At 39.0% G+C, this 20,655-nt stretch overlaps 1 protein-coding gene across 2 annotated transcripts in view; it reads right to left on the bottom strand.

Annotated features, from left to right (window-relative positions):
• Positions 1 to 5,403: 5,403 nt before the first annotated feature.
• PDZRN4 (PDZ domain containing ring finger 4) overlaps positions 5,404 to 20,655 on the bottom strand; it is a 253,740-nt gene continuing 238,488 nt past the window's right edge. The window contains exons 6-8 of one of the 2 annotated variants that reach the window (XM_077472343.1): positions 18,497 to 18,598; positions 13,372 to 13,488; positions 5,404 to 7,518 (exon numbers count right to left, since the gene is read on the bottom strand). In XM_077472343.1, the coding sequence (XP_077328469.1) occupies positions 5,992 to 7,518; positions 13,372 to 13,488; positions 18,497 to 18,598 (1,746 nt within the window). In that variant the 3' untranslated portion in view covers positions 5,404 to 5,991. The remainder of the gene's footprint in view (positions 7,519 to 13,371; positions 13,489 to 18,496; positions 18,599 to 20,655) is intronic. The other variant, XM_077472344.1, reaches the window with a different exon arrangement.

The following is a 20,655-nucleotide window of genomic DNA, read 5'->3' as shown; positions in this document are numbered from 1 at the left end:
TCGTGTCTGTTCCCTCAACATGTGTCAACTGGCCAAAAAAAACATATTTGCCTTATTTTTTCCAGTGTCCCGCAAGATAAAACATATGTTTTTTAATACATGCATTATAGAAAGTTTAGAAACAGGTTAATTTGTTTTGATCCTGTATATGCATTGGGATGTCACTGAAAATGAATAGTAAAAATGCACAACATTCATACACAATGCATCATTATACCACGCATGCAAGAGTAAGAAGGGGCTCTGAAGGAAAAATAAATGTAAGGAATAATTTGCTGTAAAATATTTTATAAGTTCTCTTAACTCACAAAATAAAGTTAAATTATATTAGGCCACAATAAAAAATGGTCACCGCCAATCAACCATGTGATCTGGAATGCACGCATTTTATATACTAAATTACAAATATGATGAATGTTGTGGTTCTTGTTCAACCAGAAATACTACCTCTGTTTGCATTATTATATATGAAAGTCCATCTATCACAGAGTATATATAAATTTGCTTAGCAGGTATTAGGCCTCTATAAAATATTATTCTTGACATTTCAGTGTCAGTGCATTCCACAATATAAATGTTGAGAGGCAATAGCAAAAGTGCCACTCATAGCATCCAGAAAGTATTGCAGATCTTGAGCTTTTTGCAGTTGTTGCAGTTTGGTAAATCTGAGAGTTTGATTATGAACCCCTAAATCCTCCTTATCTGCTCTAGTCACTTCTTGTGAAGTAAAAGTCTGTTTTCACTTCCACTACCCCCTAAATGTGCAGCATGTGTTGTAAGCAACAATGCATGAAAGTTTGTAGTGCAGGGCTTTCTTCAAATTTAAAGCAGAGCTCCTGAAGCCCGATCCTGTTAATTTTTGGGGATTAAGTGCAGCTGGCTACCCAGCATACGCCTCCCAACTTCATGCCTACACAGTAATGACACTGCACAGCGCAGTTTGCTGTTTGCAGGTTGCCAAAGCAATGGCGGCGGAATTTCCTGCCCCATTATTATGGCGACCGGTCAATCAAACGAGAACCCAGCAAGTGCGGATGGGGAAAGCATAAAATACAGTGAGATTTGATTATTGGACTTCCCAAAGACTCCTGGAATAGATGACACTGATATCCCAAGAGTCAATGGGACTTGCCTAATGACGTAATCGCCTAGGCGGCTGGGACAGGAAGTGCTGCCTGAAGATAACAAAAAAGGTATTTACATCTCGAAAAAAAAAATTGCCATTTAGCACTGCATTGCAAAGAGGGAAATAAAAAAAAAAGGGCAGAACTCCACTTTAAGAAGGAAGAGGTACATACATGTCCCTGGCTAAACAACCTGAAACAATCTACTGCTGCCCAGGTGACTAACTCTGCAAAAGAAAAAAAAATATTCTCCACATATTTCTATGTCTCACCAAACATCAGCTGGATTTTACCACAAAGATACTCCTGCCCTAGCCTGACATGTACAGAAACTGGATCTGGTGGATCAAAGTCCCTGAGCAGGCTGAGAGTATATATAGAGCTCACAACTTCAGGCTTGTTTCAGCAGGGTTAATGCCGTATCCGCTACCTCACTTATTCAAAACGAATAACAACGAACAAAACTAATAAAACATTCAGCAAACTGTGGAAATCTGCATACTTCACATCCTGGACACATCTTGGACACAGCCATTTATAAATGGAAAAGACGAGAATGGGCAAAGAACACTAGTCTCTACTATTAATAGTTAACATACTGAATATATTTACAAAAAACTTCTGAAATGGTAATGGAGGGAGGGACAGGAGAGGCAACAAAAAAGATTTTGTTCAACTGGGGATTGTCTTGTCTTAGAACTGAAAGTGTGTGTATCGCCAAGAGAGTTGGTTAGGTTCTCAGCAGTTAGTTTCTCAGTTAGGCACAGCTTCACTCCCTTGCATATGTTTACAAAAAAATTCTGAAACAGTAATGGAGGGAGGGACAGTAGAGGCAACAAAAAGATTGTGTTCAACTGGGGATGGTCTGGTCTTAGAACTGAAAGTGTGTGTGTCTCCAAGAGAGTAGGTTAGGTTCTCAGCAGTTAGTTGCCCATTTAGGCACAGCTTCACTCCCTTTTCCCCACCAACATTTATTCTGTATAATTAGGTATGGAACACTGTCTGTCTTTTTTTATTTACTTAATGAAAATACAAAAATTTAGATAGTTAATCAAATCTAAATTTTAATTAGATTCAAATAAAATTCAGGTATATTATGTTTAATAGTCATACTTGACCATGTGGAATTCAACATGTTAAGCCTTTAATTTTTTCTTGCCGGTCGGAATTTGGTGTGACCTTGTGTAGGCAAGAAAGCTTGAGTGGAATTCCGTCGGAATTCCATCGGGAAAACCTTCAGACCTTTTTTCGACCATAATTCCGATTGTGTGTACACGGCATTAGAATATACTATTGTCAATGTTGTACAATTACAGTGTACATTCATGACACCTTGTTTGCAAATCTTTCCAAGAAAACACAGTCTGTATACTTTTTAAGAGACTGTTAATTTACTAACAGCATTCAACATTTGATTCTCTTAAATATCAACACGAAAATTTGCAGAGAATATCACAATTTATGATACCAGGTAATCATGTTCCATGAATTGTACAAAAAAATTGCAATGTGCAAATTCACCAGTGTGATTGGTTTTCAAACTGATGGTTTTCTCATCATTTCTAGTCACCACAGTGTCTGCTAGCAAGGTGTTAAGTAAATCTCTCTATTGGTCCATTATTGTGATGCATATTCAATCATATTAATATAAAATAATTGATCATTACAACTCAAATTCATATTGATGTATGTGCACGACTAATCCAAAACGTCACTCCTCTACAGGAAGTAATGCGTACACATCAATGCCATTTTGAACTGTGTGCTTTTTCTGTTTAACTGAAAAAATAACGTTAGAGCTAACTATTAACAAATAAGGCATACATTTTTGGAACAAATGCTACAAATTGTAGTCTTCACTTGGAAATGTGATTACCCTAGTAACTACCAAGACCTGAGGTGTGCCCTGGTAAAACTGGTCAGTACACCTAAAAGAGGGAATACCCTGAATAAATGTACTGTATATGAAATGTGTGAGATGTGAATGAAATAACGAAAGTGTGGGGGAAACAGGCGAGTGAGAACCAGGAATATGAGCCAATGTGGGACCTGACAGAGAAGGAAGGATTTTTACCCCTCCAGACTCCTCCTACAAATCCAGCTAGCCTTCTGACTTTTTGTCAGCGTCTTCACTTGGAAATGTAATTACCCTAACAACTAAAAACTGAGGTGTGCCCTAGTCAAGCTGGTCAGTATGCCTAAAAGAGGGCAAAAGACACGAAAATAGGTGTAATGAAATGCTTTAATGAAAGACAGGTAACAACAATCAGTCCAGTAAAATAGCAAAATACCTTGCTGACTTCATTATGGGGGTCTGGAATATATCTGCTATAACAAGAGAACCTTCAGCACCGCATGTACTTGATGATATAAGAAGAGACCCCCAGTTTGGAAGCTGCAGATCCTAAATGAATGTCCAGAAAACTGTTTATGATTTAAGCCTAATTTTGCGAGTAGAACCCTGATATACAGTGCCTTGCGAAAGTATTTGGCCCCCTGGAACTTTTCAACCTTTTGCCACATTTCAAGCTTCAAACATAAAGATATAACATTTTAATTTTTTGTGAAGAATCACCAACAAGTGGGACACAATTGTGAAGTGAAACGAAATCTATTGGATATTTTAAACTTTTTTAGCAAATAAAAAACTGAAAAGTGGTGCGTGCAAAATTATTCGGCCCCTTTACTTTCAGTGCAGCAAACTCACTCCAGAAGTTCAGCGAGGATCTCTGAATGATCCAATGTTGTCCTAAATGACTGATGGTGATAAATAGAATCCCCCTGTGTGTAATTAAGTCTCTGTATAAATGCACCTGCTCTGTGATAGTCTCAGGGTTCTGTTGAAAGCGCAGAGAGCATCATGAAGACCAAGGAGCACACCAGGCAGGTCCGTAATACTGTTGTGGAGAAGTTTAAAGCCGGATTTGGATACAAAAAGATTTCCCAAGCTTTAAACATCCCAAGGAGCACTGTGCATGCGATCATTTTGAAATGAAAGGCGTATCAGACCACTGCAAATCTACCAAGACCTGGCCGTCCCTCTAAACTTTCAGCTCAGACAAGGAGAAGACTGATCAGAGATGCAGCCAAGAGGCCCATGATCACTCTGGATGAACTACAGAGAACTACAGCTGAGGTGGGAGAGTCTGTCCATAGGACAACAATCAGTCGTACACTGCACAAATCTGGCCTTTATGGAAGAGTGGCAAGAAGAAAGCCACTTCTCAAAGATATCCTTAAAAAGTATTGTCTAAAGTTTGCCACAAGCCACCTGGGAGACACACCAAACATGTGGAAGAAGGTGCTCTGGTCAGATGAAACCAAAATCGAACTTTTTGCCAACAATGCAAAACGATATGTTTGGCGTAAAAGCAACACAGCTCATCACCCTCAACACACCATCCCCACTGTAAAACATGGTGGTGGCAGCATCATGGTTTGGGCCTGCTTTTCTTCAGCAGGGACAGGGAAGATGGTTAAAATTGAGGGGAAGATGGATGCAGCCAAATACAGGACCATTCTGGATGAAAACCTGTTGGAGTCTGCAAAAGACCTGAAACTGGGACAGAGATTTATCTTCCAACAAGACAATGATCCCAAACATACAGCAAAATCTACAAAGGAAGTTGTAACTCGTAATGATCAGGGAACCTGGTGAGACTGCCTCTAAGCAGAACAGGTGCATGACAGCTAGCCTGGGACACTTCCCCGGGTCTGAGGAATCCAAAGAACACAGTAAGTCTGAAATATCACAGAAAATCTGGCTGGTGATAGTTAGTGCAGAGATAGGCAGTAATTAGGCACCCCTGATTCACATAAGTTAATATGAATTTGCCGAAAGCATTGTAATGACATCATGCTACAAACATTGATGTTTTTCTGATTGCTGCCTGCAATTGAGCAGGTGCTCTCCTGAAAAGTAGTATGAGAGTCATGCTATAACAACTCCTTCATTCTTGTACCAGCCAAATACCCACTCCATTCAGTGCAGCATGACATTATGTCTGACTAAATAATGATTTTTTTTTTTACTCTATAATCATTATACAAACAACATAGGAAATATTTTTAAATCACTTAATCTGACATTAACCAAACATTGACTGCAGATAAATCTTCCTAGTGCACATGTTTTAAATGTCAGTGATTGATTCACTACCAGTAAATGGTGAAAGTCACTTTCACTGTTTCATAAATTTACCCTTAGGGTAAGGGGCAAATTTATTACATTTGCCTGATTAGTATACCCTAGGTTAAAGTGAAAAAAAAAAATACAATCTTTATGAACAATGCTGAATAATAATTTATTTTGCTTCCATCTCCACAGTTATATCTAGCTACATGACTGAGGCCTGCACAAATAGTGACAGGTTTGCCACTGACATTTGACTTGGACATATACAGTTGTAAATTACATATTTCATGTATACATTCTCAATCAAAAACATTTCTGAAGCATAGGATGAGATCTGGTACATTGCACTTTATCTGTATGCACTTCAAATATCATATGTATATAAAACTGTTTAATTTGGCATTTATTGTAAGTTATCATGAAAGTAGAAAAAAAATTAACTGGAGAAATAAATCAAAAAATTCAACTACAATAGATACACCATAGTAAGAAATCAAATGGCTTTCTTTCAAGTTTAATTTTTTTTACAAAAAAAGAGCATTTTAATATATTCTCAAATCATTTAATATTAATAAGCAAAGTAGTTATATATGAAAAAAATGTAAAATTGCCAAATAGATTTTACAAAATTGAAACTATAAACAGTCACAAAATACTGTATATAAAAATGCCACATTGAACGAGGCAATCGTACTCTATCAAAAAAGATAGCCTATTCTTTTACAGTCCTACTCAAACAGTAGTGACTGATAAAAAGGCATTATGTAGTCTGGAACCATCAGGAGACCTTTCACCATGTGTCATAAGTTCTTGGATTGTCATCCAGTTGTCTAAGATCTTTTTGTTTCGTTTTTTCATCATTTTTCTGTGACTCAGTTCAATTATACTGATTTCCTTTTTACTTTCACTACCACTCTGTGGGCTCTCTTTAAGACACTCCAGTCTACTGCGCATCATGAATTCTCTACGCCTCCTCTGCTCCTTTGCCCTCATAAGGTGCTGTTTCCTTTCCTCTTTACTCCAGTATCTTCCCATTTTCATCTCACTCATGGTATCATCATCTGTTGTCATGCCACTCCTCTCTTCTTTGATTTTTAAGGCACGCTCTTTCAAAAGTTTGTCTCTTACTGGCCTTTTAGTGATATATCTTGTCCCATCACTCCTTATTTTTACTTTCCATTCCATTCTTGGCTCTAATGACCTTGGAGAATCTCTGCACATTGTTACTAGATTTAGTTGGCTTTGTGCATATTCTACTGCAGTTTTCTGTTGAACGAGTTGCATGTAACTTTGATAATGTCTTGCATGGACTGGTACATTTCCATATCTATATGATGAACTGTGGTATGGTGAAAGGTATGGGATTTCATCTGGGACTGGTTTCCTACAATCTGAGAACTTACTGCACTCTAACACAGTATCTTGACATTCTGCTGGAAGGCTATGCACACTGGTTAGAGATTTGGTTGGAGTATACTCAATACTGCTTAGTCCAGATGATAGATGGTTTGTTACAATGGTGCTACTAATATTTTTCCTGTTTGTGATGCTAATTATCCTTTGTAAGGAGCTGTCTGGGGACCTGTCTACAGTCAGTGGTGTGCTCCTACAACTTTCTGCAGTGTTATATGCACTGGAACTGTCCTTATCAGATCGCTCTGTATGCTCTCTCATATTTCCCACTTTGTCTCTTCGTAAGTCTGTGCTATTATTATAATTGCACATCTCATCACTGTGAATTTCCAAAATATCGCTAGTTTGATTCCTAACATTTTGGAGCCGGTGCGCCTGCATTATACTTTGGCACTCAAGTTCAATGCTTCTCAGCTCTTCATTCAAAAGCTGTAACTCATGTTCTACTCCACAAGGCTCTGTTGTGCTACATTCAATTGTACTACTGGAATAGTACAGGTCATACTCTCCTCGGTTTCGGATTTGGCACTTCAGCTCTAATAACTGTCGAAATCTTTCACACTCCTCTTCTTGACTGATGGCAGGATCAGAATCCATATATTCCCCAGAAACCACACTGTCATTAAACTGGAGTTCAATACTTTCTAATGTATCCTGACTTTGTCTTAGCTTTGGGTTTTTCTGAAGACAAGTGATTCTGTGATCTTTGATTATATTTTCCATTTCTGAGCTCTCATCATGGTGCTGACTTTCATCTGTGCGCCCTACACCACTGTCTTTTTCATGGTTATTGGACGACGAAGTTGCTGTGTCAGTTGTACCATCTTCCTCTTCTGGCTTTTTCTGCTGAGAAGAGAAAAATATTTCATTAAGTAAGTTTAGAGTATTGCAACCTCAGCAATACTAACTAGAGCATGGAATTGTGCCTTAAAACAAATACAAAATTAACAAATTTCACTATTAGTAAAAGTGCTTACAAAAGACATTCTCATGCTTTCCTTTACTTTTTGTAAACACTGAAGATAGACTGCATTTGTAGATGAATGGCTCTATTGTACATATAGAGAAAAATATAGAAAGAGGCCACTTTAAATTAGTAACATTTTACAGGACAATATATAGTAGGGAAATTGTTTGGAAACATACTGTAAAGTGTCTTACGTTGAGAGATAAGAGTAAAACTGTTATAATAATGTATCTGTGAGATTTATTTACTTAGTTTCACACACTGTTATGAATGTGAGGCTCATATTTAACAAAAATAATACCAATATATACGGTTTATTGTATGTATAGGAATCCACATTTTTTAGATGCCTGAATATAAATGAAGGATTATGGCTTACGTTGATCACTATAAATGTTTGGGTGTAACATAAGCCGGAGGCTCCATTTTTACCTGTAGGGTGGCCCCAGGTACATAGAAAATGCATTTTAAGTTGGCTCTCTGCATGCTTGCTGTATCTTTAGAATGTCCAGGCATCACAAACTGGGGTGCTCTGATATGTAAAAATCAACCACAACTTTGTTATGATTTGGACTGCCTCTTCATGTCCCCATCTCCTTCACCTTCCCCTGTTTATTGGTGAATGAGGCTGCCTATCACATTTAATATAAGCAGGAAGAGGAAACATGAGGACAGATGTAGGATGGCTCCGGACAATGAGAGCTAAGATTTATACATGCATATAAAGGCTCCAGGATTTTGGGGATACCAAATCCGTTTACAATTTAACAGTTATTATTTTTACTAATAATTAGTAAAGTGGATGTAATCCCAGCACTCATCATTACAAACCATTGCCATACCCTGTTTCCCCTAAAATAAGACCTAGCATGAGTGTCGGTGATGGCTGCAATATAAGCCCTACCCCCCAAATAAACCCCATCCTCTTTCCCCAAAAATAAGCCCTACCCTGAGAATAAGACATAGAAGGACTTTAACTAGGGCTTATTTGGGGGGGTAGGGCTTATATTGCAGCCATTTTCGACAATCACGCTAGGTCTTATTTTAGGGGAAACAGGGTAGTACTACTCTACATGTGTATACATGCCTCCTGCATGTATCCCTACCTGTGAAATGTCACCCCTTTCTGCACAATGAGCCCTGCAAATCTCCAGAATCGATGGGCGTGTCTATTTTTCAGCACTCGCTGTGCAGAGTTGTGACGTCACCAGACTCCCCGCCCACTTCCACACTCCCCTCTGCCAGGCAACATCGTGAGGACAAACCTCACGCTTGTTCAGTGAAAGTGCACAAACAATAGAAACAGAGCGCATTCTGGGAAAAGCAGAGTGCTCTCACTGCCCCCTGTCACTCCTGCGCATGTGCTATACACTGTTAGCCAGCTGTAGTAGAGGATTTGGAGGAGGGGGGGAAAGAAAGGAGGTGGGATGTGACGCTGGGGCTGCTTGTGCATGAGATATGGAAATGATATGTCACTCACAGCACAGCTCTTACTGAAAAAAGATAGGATGATTGCTCAGAGCTGGATTAACTCTTTGTGGCAAGACTGATGACATGACATCCTCTACTATACCAGGTAGAAGTCTTAATTAAAAAACAAATTGAGTTTACATCCACCTTAAAATTTTTTTTTATGGAACTTTAAAATAGTTATTCAGGGTGAAGTGAAAGTTTTTGGTTAAAGGAATTCACAACCACCGACTGATACTCACCTTTACAATGCTCCCTTGCTGCCCTGCTCACTAATCAGATCTGGCAGCCCTGTTTCTATATACGTTCGTTATCAGATGGTGTTGGAATTTACACCAGGTTAATGAATTTTTCCCTTGCCATGACTTGACAATTTTTGGGCCTGGTGGTTGGTTGCATCCTGGGAGAAGTATTGGGTATTTACCAGACAGCAAAGGAAAGGTGTGTATGTGAAGCTGGGGAGGGCAGCAGTTCATTTACCTTGTTGTTTATGTGGACCTGATGACGTACACTTTAAAACATCTTCTTCATATTTGAATACTCAATCAGGTGTATATTGTAATATTCACTCAGATGTCAGAATATGCTTGAAATGTATCTAATGTTAAAATCACCAGTTTTCATCTCTCATGGATGCCCAAAGCCCTGGTCATGTGGCCTTTGCTGAAGGGACTTGGAACTTAGGGAAATTATGTTCAGGCAGAGCAGGCCTGTCAATAGCTTTTTTTATGCGATCATTGGCTACATGACTGGTTTCCTGTGGGGATTTGGATTATTATAGCAGTAGGCACGTTTTTCAAGAAATCCAGTTACATATACGTACGTGTTAACTGAAGAGCGTTAAACTGTGCAAGGTGCTTTATCCTGACCATTCATTTTGGACTGTTCACACTGGATACATTATCTTGCATTCTGCAACATTTTTAACTGCAGCAAAACTTATAGTGAGGAAAAAGTACCTTGTTTTCAACAGGACCTTTTCACCTTTATATTATGCTGCAGTTTGAATGGAAAAGTCGTTTGACTGGATGTTAGTGATCATGGGGCATAATCCATGAGACCAGCAGAAGTTCAGTGTAAGAAATACACAGGAGAAAATATATGTTGCCAAGGGGAGTGTAGAGGGTGGTGGGGAGTCTACTGACATCAAGGCTTCATCCACCAAGCTCCAGAAAACAGAACCGCCCACAGAATCTGGAGTATGCAGGAGGCATGTATAGAATTAGAGATAAGCACTTTGGCAGTAGTTTAGCAATGATAAGAGTGGGTTTACATCCTCTTTAACCCATTTGTGATAGCAATCAAGTAAAAGAAAAAAAATGATAAATTTGCGTAAACCCCGTTGCCCCGGGTATGTAAACCGTGGTTGCACCACACGCGTGGCATATCACTGGTTGAAGTTAGAGCAATGATTGTAGCACAAGAGCTCTTGGTTTACTCTAAACTTATGAGCTGTAAAAGAGTTTAAAGCATCATCTATGTCGATTTTGGAGCACAGTAGTTCGATATCACAGGCGCACGCAATTTGGCATGTTGGGCATCTGTGTACTCTTTCTATTTTACCAAAAAAATGGGTATTATATTGTGTATATTTGCACTAAAATGTATTTTATTATATTTTTTTTCCTGGAAATCCGTCTTTAATAAACAGTTGTGAAAATATGTGACATAACAATTTGCATCATCTTTTTTATCCTACAGAAACTCTGCTTTCAGAAAATATATACTGTTCTGGGAGTTTAAGTCATTTTTTTGGCAAAAGTAAAGAGTTTTACATGATTAAATACAATTTATTGTTTCCACCATCTTTTAAGTGGTAGTGGTGTCTTAGAGCATTGCCTAATGTGAACCTGAGTGCTATAAATCCATATGTATGGAAGCCACAGAGGCTCCTTCAGGTCGGTTGGCAAACTTGTGCAATCCACAGCCTTATTTTTTCCCTTTCTGGCTGCTCAGACCAGATATAGAGGCAAAAATCTGGCTTGGCACTTAGTCCAAGTGCTTGTAATAGGGGACTAAGAAAGTGAAGTTAGTAAGAAGCTCTGCAGTAATGGAACAAATAGCACATATTTATATATACAGTATATGTAATGATTATATAAATTACTGTTTGGCTTGGGCAGTGTGTGAAGATAATCTGAAAAAGCGGAATGAAGAAAGAGTATGAGAATTTGAAGAAGAAAAAATGCAAGTTGGATTTATGAATGACTGATTGCCACTGACAATGTAAACCATGGCCATTTGATTGTTCTGTATGGTTAAAAATCCTGCAAGAAAAGCCTTGTTTATAGTGGAAAAAAAGTTGCATAAAGGAATTGTATGTGCCTCAGAATTAAGTTTATTTGTGTCTGCAGAAGAAAAGGGATATGAAAAATTATCCTTTTCTTTTGTTCCCCTTTAGTGGCTTTTCTGAAGAGAGGCATACCCCATGTCTGATCTAAAGAGTTTTTCATTCAGATGTACTGAAGATACAAACCATTTTACTGAATAATTTATTTAGACTTAAACTAATACCTCAATAGTACTATTTAATGACAGCACTAATAACAACTTTCTGCCCACACTATAACAAAAGGAAGGCCACAAAGTGGTTAAGTTATCCTGACTTGACATGATATGATGTCCAGCAGGATAAGCTGCAATTGTGCACCCGTGGAGGGGGTGCGCAGCATGCCGATCGGTGGTGCATTCTGACACATCGCATCTCCAATCCTGGTAAAGAGCTTCTGACATAGGCTCTTTACCATGTGAGCAGCTGTGTCCAATCACAGCTTATCACATGGTAACCAGGAAGAGATATTTATCAGCCTTTTCTCCACTTGCACTGACAGACGCGTGCCCAGGACAACTTGTAATGAAACGTGTCAGAAGGAGTGGCGTGCTGACATCACGGCACTGTTCAATGTTTTGAGCTGCGGCTTAGTTTAAGGGTTTAGGTATACAGAGCAGTTTTCTTCTTTTACACGCGAGTAGAGGAGAACTAATCAGCTGCTTCTCTGACAGGGGGTGTCTATGCTGATAATCAGCGCATTGATTATCAGTGCTCAATGCCCACTGGAGACCACTAGGGATACCCACAGGAGACCACCAGGATTGCCCACTGGAGACCACCAGGGATGCCCGCTGGAGACCACCAGGTGAGCCTACCAGGGATGCCAATCAGTACCCATTAGGATGGCACTCTGTGCCCATTAGCGATTGCCTGTCAGTGCCCCTTGATCAGTGCTGCCTATCAGTGCGATCTATCAGTGCCCATCAGTGCCACACATCAGTGCCACCTATACGTGCCCATCAGTGCCACCTATGAGTGTCCATCAGTGCCACTTATCAGTGCCTATAAGTGCCACCTATCAGTGGCCCTCAGTGACACCTATCAGTACCAATCAGTGCTGCATATCAGTGCTACCTATCAGTGCTGCTTATTAGTGCCGCCTATCAGTGCCCATCAGTGCTACATATCAGTACATCATCATCAGTGACAATCAGTACTACCCCGTCAGTGCCCATCAGTGCAGCCTCATCAGTGCTCATCAGTGAAGGAGGAAAAATATTTATTTACAAAGTTTTGTAACAGAAACATGGAAAAAAACATTTTCAAAATGTTTGGTCTTTTTTTATTTGGAGTGCAAAAAATAAAAACCCCAGTGGTGATCAAGTGTCACCAAAAGAAAGCTCTATTTGTGGGGAAAAATGATAAAAATGTCGTTTGGGTACAGTGTTGCATGACCGCACAACTGTCATTCAAAATGCGACAGAGCTAAAAGCAGAAAATTGGACTGGGGAGGGGATAACGTGCCCTGTATTGAAGTGGTTTTATTCCAGTACCAAATGATCATATCAAAATAATTAGGTAAAAAATACATTGGATTTTTAAATCTTCTATTGCTTTTATCTGCTATAGCTTAGTTTAGCTATGTCTTCCTTTTTTTTATTACATGAATATCCCTTCAAAACTAAATTTAGATTTCGGTCCTGATTATGAGCAATGTAGATAATTTCAATAGTGGTTTCAATGCAGAAAGACAGACAAATCCTGTCCAAATGTGAAAAAAGTTATTAATCCACAGAATGCTTTAGGCTATGTGTTATTAGGAGTTGCTATAGCACAACATATTTGCAAGTATAGCTGTTTAGTGAAGGGGAAGTTTTATAAGAGCTAGAAAATTCCATCTCCCACTATATAAAAGAAAAACAAAATTAATATAATTATTATATTGCATGTTTAATAATGTGTGTTACATTAGAAATGTAATCATTTGTACCTGTTGCACTTCATTAGCAGAGTACTGTATTGTTTCATTATGTTGTTCCTCCAGCATCTGCATGTTTAACTCTTCCAAGAATTCATTCCTTTCATCATCAAGCCACCCTTCATCCAGCTGTAAAGAATACATTAGTACATCACATTAGTACTAACACATGGTAATGTGGCGTAGGCACTAATAGAAATGCCTGACCACTTCCTTTCATCATAATGACTCTTTTGAAACACTCTGCTTTGCACCAAAATAAGACAGATAACATATTCATCTCCACTGCCTTTCATCCCTCATATAAACAATAAGACTCAATTGTTGATAATGTTTGGATCCCATAACACATTGAAAGATATTAAAGTATCAATAAACAGTAGTAAATGTGTAACTGCTCTGTGATCCTGCTAGTGTCAGCTCTACTGCAGGGTAGAAAGTGGTTAGCGACAAAACCACTCATATTCTGTATTCATTTTAATCTTAACATCAAAGCTAAATGTGCTGGAAAATGCTGAAATTACTTCAACTCTAATGCCAGTAAAACAAATTTGGCCTGGAATCAGTGTGTTGTTCTGTATCTCCCTGGATATCACAAAAAGCTTAGAAATTACACCACCGCTGAAAATATTGTAGACCTGCATGGCAGTCATAGGCACAGAGAAATAAATGGTTAAATACTTCACAGCCCATTCACACACATCTGGGTGCACTTACAGACCTACTGTAAGTCCAGAGGACTGAATGATCAGAGGTTGAGTAGTGGTATGCCATTTTGGCTTTTACACCCTCATGATCCATGACCCAGTCTCCAAAGCCATCCTGTCTTTGTCCAAAGAGGTTCATGTTGCAGCTTCAGGACCAGTCTGATGCTTTGTACCTGGGTCCCATGCTTGATTCCTGTTCCACTGTGCAACTGTTTTTGAACCTGCCCTAGGTCTTTTCCAGTCCAGTGTTTAGATTTCGTCCCGTTGCCCTTGTTAGGTTTTTGCAAGAAGTGCCGCTAGACACTTCCTCTGAGGTCATGTCTGGGAAAGCTATTTAACTCTACTCAGTGTACTTGGGTGTTGCCCACGTGAAGACCCGTTTGAATATCTGTTCTAAGCAGGGCTTTTTTTTCAGCAGGAACTAGGGGGAACTCAGTTTCACTACCTCTGGCTCAGGTCTACTGCTCCCTGCTCACCACTATCACTTGGTAACACTGAAGTCCAGCTTCTGCATTTACAGGTAATAGCTTATCTCCCAGTAGCTTCCACAGGCCAGATCTCCTGTGCAGATACCACTGAGTGCCGGACAGGGACAAGGGAGATACAGAACAGGTGCCCAGGGTTCAGTGCAGTCATGGGCAGGAGAGGGTGTGTGGTAGGCTGCACCCTCTGTGGTCTACATGTTTTCCCTGGTGACCAGTTGTTGATGCTCCTACTGCATAATCTTCCTTGCAAGTCATTGTAGTATAGTATAGTATGCTGGGGGGTACTACAGCCGGATAGGTGTTTCAGCTTAATATTGCAGCAAAGGTAAGATATATGACCGATATCAGTGGCGCTAGTGGTGATGATGGTGTGATGGGGGAATCAGTAGCTGTAGTGGTGGTGGGGGAATCAGTAGCTGTAGTGGTGGTGGGGGAATCAGTAGCTGTAGTGGTGGTGGGGGTATCAGTGGCAGTAGTAGTGGTGGTGGGGGGAATCAGTGGCAGTAGTGATAATGGGTGTCCCAAGTCCAGTAGCGGTGGTGGTGTGGGGGAATCAGTGGCAGTAGTGGTGGTGGGAGTGTCAGTGGTGGGAGGTATCAGTGGCAGTAGTGGTGGTGGGGGTATAAGTGGCAGTAGTGGTGGTGTGGGGGGATCAGAGGCAGTAGTGGTGGTGGGGGTATCAGTGGCAGTAGTGGGGACGGAAATCAGTGGCAGTAGTGGTGGTGGGGGGAAATCAGTGGCAGTAGTGGTAGTGGTGTGGGCTGGAATCAGTAGCAATGTTGATATTAGGGATGGGATCAGTGCCACTCACTTGCAGATTACTCGCAGATCACTTGCTTCCCCCTCCTTGCTAGGTCTTGCTTGGGTGGGCAGAGAGGATGGCCTGTGAGTAACTGTGAGTGCGGTCGGGGAGGGCAAGGACTGTGCAGTGTGCCTGTGAGAGCGGGCAGGGAGGATGGGTGGAGCAGACGAAGAGGAAGGGCAGAGCAGGCGGGGACTGTGCCCATGAGGGAAGGCTGAGAGGGATTGGACTGTGTAGTGTGCCCGTAAGTGCGGACGGAGAGTATAGGTGGAGCGGGTGGACAGGATGGGTGGAGGGGGCGGGGACTGTGTGCCCGTGAATAACCAGTGAGTGCACTATCTCCCGGGTGGCAGCGGGCCCCCTACAGTGGCGGAACTCAAGGGTCCAGTCGCAAGTGCGACTGCTGAGACCCTGGAAATTTTGCCACTGCAAGCAACATGCAAAAAATTTATCTGTACGACAAACATTTTAAACTGCTTACATGTCCCTTATTTAGCAATAAAACATAAAAAATTATTCTGTTAGTATATATCAGTGTCTATATGCAGTATATGACATAATTATCAATATATGACCTGTATATAGTTTACCAAAGTGATTAAATTAAGCGTTATTGTTTATCACATGATCTGTCTATATTTACTGGCTGCACTGAGATTTATTTTAACAGTATTGATTATTTTATTGACATAACAAAATTATGCTCATCAAATGCAAGTATTTTAAGATAGATTGTGACCAGAATACAAGTATTTACAATTAGGGATGACTAAATCAGGAGAATAACTGATCCATCACATTTTGGACCTCCTGAATATCTGCATGTGGATCTGTCTGATCTGCAGGGAATCACACAATTTAGGAGACTAGGTTTATGTCTTATGAATTCATAATGACTTATGCATTGTAAGATTTTTTTTTTGTCAATACATTTTTATTGAATCTTGAAGGCAAATACAAATTCCAAGAAAACCACCATTGTAGGATGTGAAAGTGGAGATATGTGAAATAAAAAAACATAGTAGTACAGGGTTACAGAGCTGCAAACATGGCAACTGGCTACAGACCACTGTGAAGTACACAGCAGTACTACAAGTATTGGATAAATGTAAGAAAGCTAGGCAGTATGTCACAGGCGCTGGACACATCACTTGTTGATCCATGATTCCCATTCTTTTTTTAAAGGCATTCAATGAATTGTACGATTTTTGTAGGCTTAATAAATCTGCATGCTTATGTTCAAGATAATCACAAATGCTGAGAAGCATTGTTTCGCTCATATTACAATTTAATAAACACTATTTACAATGATTATTAGACATATAGGCTCTTCTATAGCCTATGGGCGAAGCATTTGACCATAAATGTCCACTCGCAGTGACTGCTTCGTTGAATCTTTTCTCTCTATGTGGAATAATCTTGGACTAATAGAGTTAGGTTAGGCACATTCGACCTTTTTTTGCTATTGTCTCTATAATGTCAAATCTTTTCTCTCTATGTCGAATCTTTTCTCTCTATGTAGAATAATCCTGGACTAATAGAGCTAAGGTTAGGCACATTCTATCATAGGTTCGATGGACACAGATTGCTATTGTCAGTGTCATGTCGAATCTCCTATCTATATCGAACTGTTGTCACAACAAAAACGAAAATAAAGCATTTGTTTATGTCGGATCTTTTGTTTTTTTGGATTCTGCACGTTCGTTATTGTTTGTTAAAACAATAACGAAAATACCCAAAATTCTGACGAAAACGAATGCATATGTCTAATGATTATGTGCATTAGGGGAGACCCTTATTTATCATCTTTTCATATTGATAAGTCTTGTGTCTTATTGAAAGTATTCTTGTTTGTGTTTAGCTACAGTTTTGTTTTTATACAGAATACACTGTCATCAACATATGGTGGATGGAATTTATAAAAAAAAAAAAAAAAAAAAAGAACATAGGAAAATGTGAAGATTTAGTATGCACAATGAAATTGCTTCCCACTGAAATATTTGTAGTTTAGCTTGGAAATGAGAATATTGAATGGTTGGTGTAGTCTATTTACTTAAAGTGGTTATAAAGTCAGAGTGAGATTACTGTCAGCCCCCCTATAGCAAGATCTACTACACAGATTAAATGTTTGTTTAAAATTACACAGATAATTACCTTATTTCATATCCCCTCTATGTGGCCATGTGACCTCCCATCTCTCTTCTCCCCTGATCTAAGGGCTACAGCAGGAGGGACTGAGATCCACCTCTGACATCAGCCAGGAGGTCACATGACCACTGTGATATCCACTTAGCCCCTCCTGCTGAAGCTCTTACATCGGGGAAGGAGAGCTGCAGGAGGTCATGTGACTGCACAGGGGCGATCTAAAAGTAGGTATTTAGTGCCATCATATTAAAAGAAAACATTTACACTGTGTAGTATACCTTGGTATAACAGAGGGGCTGTTAGTAATCCTACATAGGGTAACTCGGGAACATGGATAATCAACCATGTTTTTTACAGCATAGAAAGGGACAGAAGAAAGCATAAGCACTATGCTGTTTAACCTGCTTTAAAGGAACATAATTACTTTTTTTTAGAGTTACAACCTCTTTAATGCTGCAGTATGAATCCTAATAAATAGCTGTGTAGATACTGTAGCTTATTCTTGTTAAGGAGGAATGTTTCGTACTGTAGCAGATGGATAATTTTATGATCTACACGTATTACACTATTCAGTGTTTTTCCTATTATTTTTGCACACAGTTTATGCCTGTTATCTTTCTGATCAGGATCACTCTGGGTTGTTGGTAAAGCAAAGGGCAAGCATTTACTGTAGATCACACGTTTTCAGCCTCAGTAAATCAGACACATCCAGTTCTCAGATGCTATAGAACGGTTTTCATTTTTGTTTTAACTTATGTCTTTTATATTAAGTATAGAACATCCTTTTATTATATTGCTTTTTTTGGACAAGCTATTAAAATATTCTAATATGTGGTCTTTGGTGCCACAACTATTAGTGCTAACAATGGAATTCCAAACCAAAAAAAATCAGTAAAACATCATCTGGACAAAAAGGGAACCACAAAGTAAAAAATATTTTTTTTTACAAAGAACTTCAGAGCTTTCCTTGTTTTATTTAGTCATGAATCTCTACTAACCGGTATGTCTGGCCTTGCTACCAGAAGGACAATTTTCCTACATTCATCACTGGAAAGTAAAATCACTGCCTCCTCTCTGTTCTGGATATCCTGGCCATTAATCTGCAAAAACAAATGAAACTTGTAAATGAAGGTGCTATTTTCCCAAAGTAGCATGCAATCAAAAAGAAAAAAATCTTTTCATTTGTGCCAAGCATATGGACAGCAGGAATCAAGCAGTGGGCTCATTGTCAGACTTTGGTGGTAAATACCTGCACTCAATTATGCGCTTACCATACGAACGGTATTGATCGGTGAAGAATGGCAAACATCAGAGGAAGCAGTTATGTTCATAAATGTCCAAGCTGCGCCCCAGTAACATACATCTAGCAACACAATTAACCAGCCTCTGACAGGTGACGTTCATCTTTCTCCGTTCAGAGTAATGGAAGTGTCACTCTGAGATAATAGTGCTGGTGGAAGGAAGGATGGCAGTGCTACAGCTAAAATCAGTCATACTGCAGGCTTGCGCAAAGCCAATTAGAAAGCTACACTATTATCTCTCACGGGGCAGTGCTTAAAAGACAATGTTGATTGTAATTCAGATTTATCATTGGAAAATCTTGTAAAACCACTCCAGTGCAGAGCAAACCAGAAATGATAAATAGACAATTAATTTGATAAAAAATTATATACTTTTTGTTGCATTTAATTTAGGTTTTAGCAGTGCAACATATAACTAGGTACATACATAACATAGAAATAATTGGATGGCTGTGTTGTCAGCTCTGCCTGTTGTGCAGAAATATGCAAAATGAATACTACTCATTAAAGAGCTTCGTTATTTTAATATATTTCATATAAAATAAATTTAAGAAGAATGGATATTTCTGTGGTTACTAAAGAGATGGCTAAGCCTCTTATATACATATGGTGCATGACCTCGAACATCTGTATCATGATTCATGACCAAAGAGGCGGTAGATCAAGCACATACGTGATGAAATAGCAGGGCTTTGCATCACAGAGAAAGAGACCCAATTATAATAATGAACATCCCAGGAGTTTAGGTAAAAAATGATCTCTGTGGAAAAATAAAATGCTCTACAAGCACAAGTTTTCATAATTACAACTAATTTTGTGTAGGGACAATTCATTTTGAAAGCTCCTCTGCCATGCCGGCATTCTGCTTATTCACAGCTTTAAATAAGAAATGGTGTCACTGTAAATCATATGTCAATACTCTATAGTGATGCATTTATATCTTGTAATGGACACAAAACTATGATTATAGATTATTATTAGATTACAATAAATATAAAAATATAATTTCTGTAGAATGTCAACCTTCGTATAAATGTTTTAGATCAGAGAGATAGCTAAAATCTGATTAAAATCTTAAAGTTGATCCAGAAAAAATCTGATTGCCTCTCGGAGGATAAGGGAGGAATTTTTTCCCCTGCTGTAGCAAATTGGATCATGCTTTTCTGGGGTTTTTCACCTTCCTCTGGATCAACTTGTGGGTGAAGGATTGTGTATATGGGATTGTATTTTCTTATTTTTTTTGGTTGAACTAAATGGACTTGTGTCTTTTTTTCAACCTGCCTATGTAACTATGTAACTATTAACCTGTAATATTCACATTTAGGACACTAATAACAAGTTCACTTAATAGCTTATAGTCCATCCCTCACTATCATACTTACCTTCTGCTCTCTCACCCACAAGCAAGGCTAAATACCCAAGACTTCCTGACTCACTTCTATTTAATTTTTAAAAATATGTGTGCCTGATAAGACCAGTAGCTTTGACCAGAATGGCTTTCTTTAACTTGGATCTAGCTGGCTCTTGGGTAAATCTGTAATAGGTCCATTTTAAGGATTTTTTTTAAAAGCATTTATGCACTGATTGGTGTGACTGATTCAAATACTGATTGAGATAATCAGTCAGTATTGAGTTAAACTCTTTCATACACACAATAATGAGTATTCCTTGGGAAATATATAACAAATATGCTATGCCAATTGTCACCCTAGCTGAGAAATATACCCTTATATAGGACAAACTGTATCTACTATGTCATTTTTGATTTTGTCTTTAGTACAACTTTAATTAAACAAAGCCGGTGAAATACAGAGGGCAGTAAATTTATATATTTTCCTCAACAGTTTGTGGGCCAT

Source organism: Lithobates pipiens, unplaced genomic scaffold (genome assembly GCF_037356315.1).
Source record: "Lithobates pipiens isolate NorthernLeopardFrog02 unplaced genomic scaffold, aLitPip1_a1.2 Scaffold_8, whole genome shotgun sequence".
Classification (NCBI taxonomy): domain Eukaryota; kingdom Metazoa; phylum Chordata; class Amphibia; order Anura; family Ranidae; genus Lithobates; species Lithobates pipiens.
This window is presented reverse-complemented; position numbering and strand designations above follow the sequence as displayed.